Source organism: Psammomys obesus, unplaced genomic scaffold, assembly GCF_907164565.1.
Source record: "Psammomys obesus unplaced genomic scaffold, mPsaObe1.curated_primary_1811, whole genome shotgun sequence".
Taxonomy (NCBI): Eukaryota; Metazoa; Chordata; class Mammalia; order Rodentia; family Muridae; genus Psammomys; species Psammomys obesus.
Genome location: NW_026590187.1, coordinates 124,632 through 134,661, shown reverse-complemented (window position 1 = coordinate 134,661; position 10,030 = coordinate 124,632). Strand labels below are relative to the sequence as shown.

General features: G+C 56.1%; 1 protein-coding gene across 1 annotated transcript in view; it reads left to right on the top strand.

Annotated features, from left to right (window-relative positions):
• The window catches only part of Actl6b (actin like 6B), a gene marked incomplete at its 5' end in the record, with an annotated part of 15,091 nt that continues 5,061 nt past the window's right edge, over nucleotides 1-10,030 (top strand). Inside the window, 8 exons of the mRNA XM_055606670.1 lie at nucleotides 1-10; nucleotides 192-268; nucleotides 349-514; nucleotides 1,528-1,628; nucleotides 7,778-7,875; nucleotides 8,742-8,836; nucleotides 8,901-9,007; nucleotides 9,895-9,984. Of these exons, the coding sequence (XP_055462645.1) occupies nucleotides 1-10; nucleotides 192-268; nucleotides 349-514; nucleotides 1,528-1,628; nucleotides 7,778-7,875; nucleotides 8,742-8,836; nucleotides 8,901-9,007; nucleotides 9,895-9,984 (744 nt within the window). The remainder of the gene's footprint in view (nucleotides 11-191; nucleotides 269-348; nucleotides 515-1,527; nucleotides 1,629-7,777; nucleotides 7,876-8,741; nucleotides 8,837-8,900; nucleotides 9,008-9,894; nucleotides 9,985-10,030) is intronic.

Genomic DNA, 10,030 nt, shown 5'->3' with positions numbered 1-10,030 from the left:
TACGGCGGAGGTGAGCGGCCGGGGGCGGCGGGCTCGCGGCTGCCCGGCGCCCCGCCCCCCGCGCCGCGCCCGGCCTCCTCGTCCGGCGCCAGGTCCAGCCTGAGGTTCGGGTCTCCCGCTACTTGTGCTCCCCGCCCCGGGCGCCCCGCGCCCGCGCCGGCCGGGCCTCACGCGCCTGTCTCCCCGCACAGATGAGGTGGGCGCGCTCGTCTTCGACATCGGCTCCTTCTCCGTCCGCGCGGGCTACGCCGGGGAGGACTGCCCCAAGGTGAGGCGGGGGAGGGGCGCAGCCGCGCGCGGGAGCCCGGGGGCCGCCAGCGCAGGCTGACCGGCCCCGCTCTCGGGCAGGCCGACTTCCCCACGACCGTGGGGCTGCTGGCCGCGGAGGACGGGGCCGGGCCGGAGCTGGACGGGGAGAAGGAGAAGAAGGGGAAGACCTTCCACATCGACACCAACGCCCTGCACGTGCCCCGCGACGGCGCGGAGGTCATGTCGCCCCTCAAGAACGGCATGAGTAAGGGCCGCCTCTGCCCCCAACAGACGGGGACGCACGTATGCATAACACAAGCACACGCACATGCACACACACACACATGCATACACACACGCATACACACACATGCATGCACACACACACACACGCATACACACACACACATGCATACACGCATGCACACACACACGCATGCATACACATACACGCATGCATACACACACACACATGCACACACACGCATGCATACACACACACGCATGCACACACACGCATGCACAAACACACACATGCACACGCATGCACACACACGCATGTACACACACACACGCATGCACACACACACACACATGCACACACACGCATGCACACACACACGCACGCACACACACACGCATGCACACACACACGCATGCACACACACACACGCACGCACACACACGCATGCACACACACACACATGCACACACACACACATGCATACACACACACATGCACACACACACACATGCATACACATGCACACACACACACACACACGCATGCACACACACACATGCATACACCCCACCGCGTGGGCGCAGATCTTGCTACCTGCTGCTCAGCGCCCCCCTCGCCCAGACCCCGGGTCTTCCGGAACTGAAGGGCGGGCTTCAGGAGACACTGGGCCGCCGGAGCCCCGCCTCACCCTCCTCACTCCTGCTCTGAACCCGCCCTCCTTCCCGCCCTCCTTCCCGCCCTCCTTCCTTCCCGCCCTCCCTCCTTCCTTCCTTCCCACCCTCCTTCCTTCCCGCCTTCCCTCCTTCCTTCCCTCCCTCCTTCCCACCCTCCCTCTTTCCCTCTCGCCCTCCTTCCTTCCCTCCCTCCTTCCTTCCTTCCTTCCCGCCCTCCCTCCTTCCCTCCCTCCCTCGTTCCCACCCTCCCTCCTTCCCTCCTTCCCTCCCGCCCTCCCTCCCGCCCCGCCCCGCCCCGCCCCGCCCCGCCTGCCCCGCCTGCCCCGCCTGCCCCGCCTGCCCCGCCTGCCCCGGCCGCAGTTGAGGACTGGGAGTGCTTCCGAGCCATCCTGGACCACACCTACAGCAAACACGTGAAGTCTGAGCCGAACCTGCACCCGGTGCTCATGTCGGAGGCCCCGGTGAGTCCCGACGGCACCCCTCTCCGCCGTCACCGCCTCAGCCCCTCGCTGCTGCCCCCTCGCCCCGTCCCCCTCCCTCGTCCTCCCTGGCTCACCCTCCGTCCTCCCCTCTCCGTCGCCCCCTGTTGTCACACGCGCTCAAGTGTTGGGCCCGTGCTGGGCACAGCACTGGCTCCGAGGTGGAGAGCTTGCCGGCGTGCCAAGGCTCTGGGTTCAATCCTCAGGAAGTCCAGTCTATAACCCCAGCGCCCAGGAGGGCCAGGCAGGTCAAGGTCCCCTCAGCCTCATAGTGAGGCCAGGACAGCCAGGACTGCGCAGAGAGACTCCGTTTCTAAACAGAACACAGTGCGTGTGTGCGTGCACGTATATTTCCTGGCACACCTTTGTTGATAATTCCATACGTGCCCCTCCTCCACCGCCCTTCCCTAACCCTGCACTTTTCTCTGCCAGCTTCTGCACTTTAAAGACATAATAATTACAAAGTTTAAAGCCTTTAATCCCAGCACTTGGAGGCAGAGGCAGGTGGACCGCTGTGAGCTCCAGCCAGCCTGGTCTACAGAGTGATTTCCAGTACAGCCAGGGCTACACAGAGACATCCTGTCTAGAACCCCCCCCAAAAAACCACCCGAACTAAGCATTGAGTCCGCTTGGAGCAGCTTCTGCTTGCAGCGGTGGAGACCGTCTGCTGGGATGTGAGTAGGCTCCCAGAAACCGCGGCCTTAGAGAGAGGAAACCCCTTCCCAGCAGCCGGGGCCGGCCCAGCTCTCCTTTCCTCATCTGTGCCAGCATTTCAGTTGGCTGCTTGTTTTCCCATAAATGTTTTGTTCAACCGTCTCATTATTTATTTAGTGTGTTTGTTTGCTTGTTTATTTGTTTTGGACAGGGTTTCTCTGTGTGGCCCTGGCTGTGTAGACCAGGCTGGCCTTGAACTCACAGAGCTCCGCCTGCCTCTGCCTCCTGAGAGCTGGGGTCACAGGCGTGCACCACCACAGCCACCTCTGTGCATTTCAAACTTTACAGTTTATTATTTTTGCTGTGTGTGTGTTTGGGGGAGGTAAGCCAGTGTCATACAGAAGGCAGAGGACAGCCTGCAAGGGCCAGTTCCTCCTTCCAGCGAGCTGGTCCCGAGGGCTGCACCATCTTGTCAGCTCTTGAGTTGTTTTATTTTATGCATTATCCAGCAATTTTCCACTACAAAAGATGAACATTTACCTCTTTCTCACCCACAGGCAATATCATGTTTCTCATTTTCCAACTTTACGTGCAGTCATGTTTTATTAAAAACAAACAATTCTGAGCTTATGCTCTTTTATATTTTACAGGCTGATGAGCTGAGCTGGGCAGTGAACCATGGTTGCCTTTTCATTCTCATGTGATACTTGTCTTCCTGAGAGCTGAGAATTGTGGTTTTCATTCTCCTTAATTTTCTGTTTGTCAGCGTAACCCCGTTACCCATCAGGTATCTACATGTTTTTCCAAGGCTCCAATTCCAGGATATAATCTACTAATTTGGTCTTATTAGAAGCCTGTCTTGGAGCCCACTGGCACCGTACACTTTGGCTTAAATATAGGAAATATCTGTTAGGCTAACATCTGCCTTCAACACTACCTAGGAGAATCTGTTTTCTTCCGAGAAGAGTAGGTGTTCCACGTACTAGACCCTTTCCTTGATTCACTCCTTTGTTTTCACAGAGCAAATCCTCCAGTAACCACCTCAGGTCACAGAAGTATTTCTTTTGAGACTTTGAATTGATAGTTTAGCTAGGTATTATACTCTAGGTTGGAAAACTTTTTTTCCCCAGATCTTGAAAGCGGTTCCTTCCATTGTCATTAAAATCCAGTGTTGATATTGAGACATCTAGAACCATCCTCCTGTTTCCCCCTCTCTGAAAGCATTTAGAATTTTCACTCCATCCTAACTGTTTTAAAACATGATATATTCTGATGTTGGCATATTTCATTAATTGTTCTAGAAACTTTTGTCTTTTAGCTAAGGGAAAAACCTTTATTTCTGTCATTTTGTTTTAGCTATGTGTGTATCTGTATTTCTTTGTGTGTGTGTGTGACTGTCATGTGAGCGCCAGAAGACAGCTTATGGGCCTTGGTTCAGCTCTTTCACCATCTGGGAATCAAACTATGTCATCAAGCTTGGTGGCACCCATTGGCCCACTGAGGAAAAAAAAAACCTTAATTATGTTTTTGCTATTTATTTCTCCTCATTTCTTCTCTTCCCAGTTTTGGGAGATCCATCACTTATATTTTGCAGCCCCTGAGTTGGTCCCTATTTTTTTCCCTTCTGTTTTCCATCTTCACCTTTTCCTCTAGTTTCCAAGATACTGCCTTTACTTTATAGTTTATCAGTAAAATTGCTCCTGAATTCTTAATCTCCATGAGCTTTTTTCGTCTCCGTCATTGTCTTCTTGGTTTCATTTTTTTTGTTGTGGTGTTTTGTTTTGTTTTGAGACAGGGTCTCTCTGTGTAGCCCTAGCTGACCTGGAACTCGCTCTGTAGACCAGGCTGGCCTTGAACTCACTACCTCTGCCTGCCTCTGCCCCGAGTGCCGGGATCACAGGTGTGCACACCACTTCCTGGCTCTGTGTTCTTCATTTAAATGACTGGAGCCTGGGAACGTCTGAAGGCTGTTTATTTTCCTGAGGGATGCTGGGAGCTGAAATTAGGGCCTCAAGAATTCTAGGCAGAAACCGCCATCGCCGACGCAAGAATGTTCTCTTTTTGAGCATCTTGTTCTTGTTTCATGGGTCCAATATCACACTCCTTTACCAAAGATATTCCTTGTTTGTTGTTAGGTTTCTTCCTCCTCCCACACTGTTGTTCCTGCTGTATTTTTAGAACATCCATTGTAGTTTAGAGGCATTTAGAAGGCTTTCACAAGTGGGTCGCTTTGTGTAAAAGTGTAAAAGAGTGATGAGAAGCCCTGTGTGAGGAGTGCCGGCTTGCTGACCATGTTCTTGCTGTGGGAGTATTTGAGGACGAGGTTTTGAAGGAAGTTTCTGCTTTGGTATCTTTAGAAATTTTCTTAATTAAACTGAAAATGTTAGACTGTTAAAAACTTATTTTATGTCTATGAGTATTTTGTCTGTGTGTGCGCATGGATACATGTGCCTGGTGCCCTCAGAGGTTCAGACACGGTGTCAGATCCCCTGGGACTGGAGTTACAGGTGGTTGTGAGCTGCCGTGAGAGTGCAGGAATCGAACCCAGGTCCTCTGCAGGAACAGCAGGTGCTTCCATATACCGAGCCCTGAATTATATTTTACTTGAATTAATTTATTCAATTTTTAAAATATTTGTTTTTCTTTGTAAGATTATATTATTTTAAAGTTGTATGTGTGCAAACGTGTCTTTGTGCAAGTTCCCGTGGAGAGAAGCTGTCAGGTCGCCTGAGCCGAGTTACAGCTGCTTGTGGACGTGTCATGTGGGTGCTAGGGGCCAAACCCGGACAGCCAGCGGCCTCGTTGCTAGCGCTGTTCACATATGTCTGCTGTAGAGATCTTTCCGATGCCCTTTCCGGAGCCAGTACAGGCACGGGGCCGGAGTTCTCCAGAAACACGTGGTGTCCCTCAGTGCTCGCACGTTCTCGCGGCCGGCTGTGTGAGGGCCCAGCGGCTCAGGCTCGCGCAGGTTCGCTCTCTGAACCAGCTGGGGAGTGGAGGGACCACAGCCCAGGGACACGCTTTGTTCATCTGTCCCGGGATTATTACTTAAATGGTTTACGCGTCATCTGGAGCTCGCTACGTAACCTGGCTTAGGCTCAGAGTCGCCATCCTCCTGCCTCAGCTCCTCAGTGCTGGGATTACAGGTACCCAGGCAGCGCCGGCCCCGGCTGCATCCGTCCCTACTCAGATGTCTGCTCAGGCGTTTCATTAGAAAGCGGTCCCTCAGCTAAGACGTTCGGGGTCAGCTCTGGGGACTGGAGACTGAAGGCACGATGCTGGTGTGCTGGGCACGCTGCCCACCAGGCCACTGCCCGCTGCTGTGCTCCCCCAGCTCGGGTCCTCCACGCCGGCGGGGTCCTCCATCCTCTGCTGAGTCACAGTCCCCCTTGGCACAGTTCCTGTGCCCCACCAGCGCTCAGTCATGCGTCCACCCCCGCTGGGAAGGGGATTGCTCTCGACACTTACGGACCAAGATTCCCTGTGCACCGGTTTTCGATCTTAAAAGGATTGCCTCTCACTGCAGGTGTGCGAGCCTTCAGCCTGCATGTGGGGGTGTGCCAGTGTGTCCGGTTCCTGTGGGTGCTGAGGAGGACACAGGGTCCCTACAGATAATTGTGAGCAGGGAGACAGACCAGGGCTCTCTCAAGAGTAGCCAGTGCTCTAACCCATGAGCCACCTCCCCAGCTCCTCGGTTTCACTTCTTTTGGGTGCAGAACCAGGCGTGGAACCACCGAGTCCTGTGGACGTCCCTGTTGTGTGTCTTGGGACACCGACAGTAATCCTGCAGCGGCTGAGCCCTTCCCCAGTCCTCCAGGAGGATGTTTATCCGTTTAGTGGGGGGGGGCAGCCTCATGCCGTGGAGGCCACATGGAGGTCAGAGGACGGCTTGCGGGAGTCTTCTCCATCCACCACGCAGATCCTGGGTTTGAACTCAGGTCCTCAGGCTTGGCTGCCCGCGCCTTCCCGCGCCCTGCTCTCCGGGTTTGCAGTTGTCAGCATTGTCTATGCAGGTGTCAGCCTCGTGCTTTTGGTTTGCTTCTCCAGTGGCCAATGGCGCCGGGTTTGCATTTCCCTCGTGGCTCGTCTCTTTGCACGCTCGCTGGCTTTTGTAGGTCTCTGTCTTTCAGAAATGTCTCGTGTTTGCCGGGATCCCGAGGGGGAAATCGGTGTTTGTATTCGGCCTCCTGTTCTTACCAGATAGGAGGAGGTGGAGGACGAGCGGGGAGCCCAGGAGAGGCTGAGGTCAGACTGAGCTGGGGAAGGGTGCTGCCCAGATCCAGCGATGCCAGCCGCTGTGAGGCAGCAGGGCTGTGGCTCAGTTGGAGAAATTGCCTAGCCTGCGGGAGCTGTGGCTTCTGCTCCTGGCAGCACATCAAGAACACGCCGTGTCCCTGGGCGCAGGCGGTGGAGGGAGGGTGTATGTCCAAGACACCCTCAGCGAAGGCCTTTCTGGGCTGCATTTTTCTCCAGACAAAAGCCAAAGCCCCAGCGGCCGGGGAGGTGGCTCATTCGGTAAAATAAGTGTTTGGCACACAGCATGGGACACACAGCCAGCAGACTCCCTGGGGCTGTGGCTAGCAAACCTGGCCAGACTGTTCAGAGAGAGACCTTGTCTGGAAAACTAAGGTGCACAGTGCTTTAAGAAGACACCTTATCTCAACTTCTGGCCTCCATGCGCATCTGCACAGACAGAGAGACAGACACACACACTAAATAAACAAGTAAACACATGGAAATTTTACATTGTTTTCTTTTGGCTTTTTGAGACAGGGTTTCTCTGTGTAGCCCTGGCTGTCCTGGAACTCACTCTGTAGACCAGGCTGGCCTCGAACTCGCAGAGATCCACCCACTTCTGCCTCTCAAGTGCTGGGATTAAAGGTGTGCGCCACCGCCAATTGGATGAGAAATGACATTCTTGCTCAGGCATGGCGCCGTGTGCCTGTTACCCCAACACTTGAAAGACTGTGGCAGGAAGATCGACAGTTTGAGGCAGGTTTGGGTCAAAATAAAGAATAAAACAAAACAGGGCTGAGGACTTAGGTCAATGGCCCCAGGCTTTCCCCCCAGCACAGCAAAACAAAATCAAATACAGTTCCTTATAGTTCTGTCTCCAGTCTGTCATGTGTGTGTACGTGTGTACATATGCTTGCATACGTGTATGGAACATTAAGTGCGTGTGTTTGTATCTGTGCGCTGTGTCTGTGAGTCCGTGTATCTGTCCGCACACAGACGTGTGAAATGTGTATAGGAACATCTGGCTCTGTGTGCTTCTATGCAAGCCCATGTGTGCCCACGCTCACACACACACGCTCACATACACACACGCTCACACAGGCTCACACACACACGCTCACACACACACGCTCACACACACACGCTCACACACAGGCTCACACAGACACGGTCACACACACGCTCACAGACACGCTCACACACAGGCTCACACACACGCTCTGGTTGTGCTTTCTTTGCAGTGGAACACTCGGGCCAAGCGCGAGAAGCTGACGGAGCTGATGTTTGAGCAGTACAACATTCCCGCCTTCTTCCTGTGCAAGACAGCCGTACTCACCGCGTATCCGAGGACCGAGCAGCGGGGCGGGCGGAGGGCGCGCATGCACGTGCGCGTGTGCTCGCGAGTGCGTGCGCGAGTGCCGTATTGGCCAGGGCCGGGGTAGCGGGAGAGCAGTTTCGGGTGTGACCCTTTGCCCCTCACAGTGCAGAAGGGCTACGGGCTGCAGGCCGGGGCTGGGGCGCAGGTCAGGGTGAGGAGGAGGGACACGTCACAGGAAGTGCTCCCTCCCAGACGCCCGCGGGCAGTCGTCCCTTCTCAGAAGCGGTGCTAGCCGGAAGTTTGTGCCGGCCATGGGGTGACAGGGGCCCCGGTCAAGGGCCAGCTGCCAGGAGCTGGGTGGGGAAATGCAGGCCTGGGGTTCCAGCACTTGGGAAACCAAGGCCGGATGCTTGCCGCTAGTTTGAGGCCAGCCTGAGCTTCACAGTGAGTTCCAGGCTAGCTTGGACTCCATAGTAAGAAAAATATATGTGTGTGTGTTGGGGCGGGAGCAGTGGCTTCGGGGCTTGCTGCTCCTGGAACTGGGCGTGAGTCCCAGCGCCCACACGGGCAGCTCAGCCGTGAAAGCGATGGCGGCCCAGCTTCGAGGAATGCACTTGGGAGCCTCCGAAGCCCGCACGCCCGCCTGGTGGCGGGAGGTGGAGGCCAGCAGGAGCCATGCTGGAGAGCTCTGGGTTAGGGGCACTTCGCTGGGTGACTAGGGGAAGAGCGACCCCCGACACGAACCTTGGGTCTCTGCACTCGAGCACATGCAAAAAGGGAAAAACACATCAAGAGGTCTGTTTGCTGAGAGCAGAGGGCCTCGGGGCTCCCGGCCCCGGCTCCCTCGGCGGCTGCTGCTGTTTCTTTGACTGACCCATCCCGCCCAGCTTTGCAAACGGACGCTCCACAGGCCTGGTGCTGGACAGCGGGGCCACCCACACCACCGCCATCCCTGTGCACGACGGCTACGTCCTACAGCAAGGTAGGGCCTCAAGGGGGCCGGGGGCCTCGCCGAGGCCTGCTGCCCACTTCGCTGCTTCTTTCAGGCATCGTCAAGTCGCCCCTGGCTGGGGACTTCATTTCCATGCAGTGCCGGGAGCTCTTCCAGGAAATGGCGATCGACATCATCCCCCCCTACATGATCGCAGCCAAGGTAGGACCCTGGCGTGCCCGGACTCGCCGCCCAGAGCCCTGGCTTTTCCCTCCTACCCGCCAGTCCTCCGGCCCTTGAGATAACGGAGCAGGGCCCCCTGAGGATCGCGGATCCTGGCCCTCGCTTCCCAGAGACGGGGACAGGCTTCAGGGCACGGCTGACGGCAGATGTGTGAGGAGCACTGTGATGTGTCTGATGGATCCAAATTCTTGAACCAGGTGTGTTGAAGCACATCTGTGATCCAGGCGTCTGAGAGGTAGAGGCAGGAAGGTCAGGAGTTCAAGCTCAGCCTTGGGAACGTAGTGAGCTCCCGGCCAGCCTGAGCTACACAAGTCACTCTCTGTGAGTGAGCAAACAAACAACAACATAAAAACCAACAAACAAAAAGACGGGGCTGCCGATGTGGCCCAGCAAGCTCTTGGCTTGCACGGAGTCCTGAGTCCCAGCACCACAAACACCTTGGCTGTATGAAGGCCTTCCCGAATGACGAGACTCCCACGTCAGAAAACATCTGAACAGAAGCCAGGTTCAGGTCCCTCTGCTGCCAGGAAAGAGCCGTGAGACCCAGAGCACCCTATCAAAGCTCCCTAGATGAGGGGAACAGCTCAGTGGAACCCTCGGTCCTGCCTTGACCTGGGATTCAAGGAGAACACGCCTGGTGGCAGAACCTGGGGCTTCTGGCTGGGCAGGCAAGCGCTCTACCCACTGAGCGGCAGTCCCGGCTCTGACCACACCCAGGCCCTCCTGATCACACCGGAGGTGTTCGCACATGGGAGAGCCTCTCAGTGGATTCGTCCCGCTAGGGAAGGGGGACAAGGGGGGTCTCAGGGCTGCTCAGCTGCAGCGCTGGCCGAGTGCTAGGAGGCTCCAAGGCTGTGTCCCCACAGGAGCCCGTGCGGGAGGGAGCGCCCCCAAACTGGAAGAAGAAGGAGAAGCTGCCCCAAGTCTCCAAGTCCTGGCACAACTACATGTGTAATGTGAGGCTCCTGCTGCTGGCGGCCTTGGGGGGGGGGGCAGGGAGGG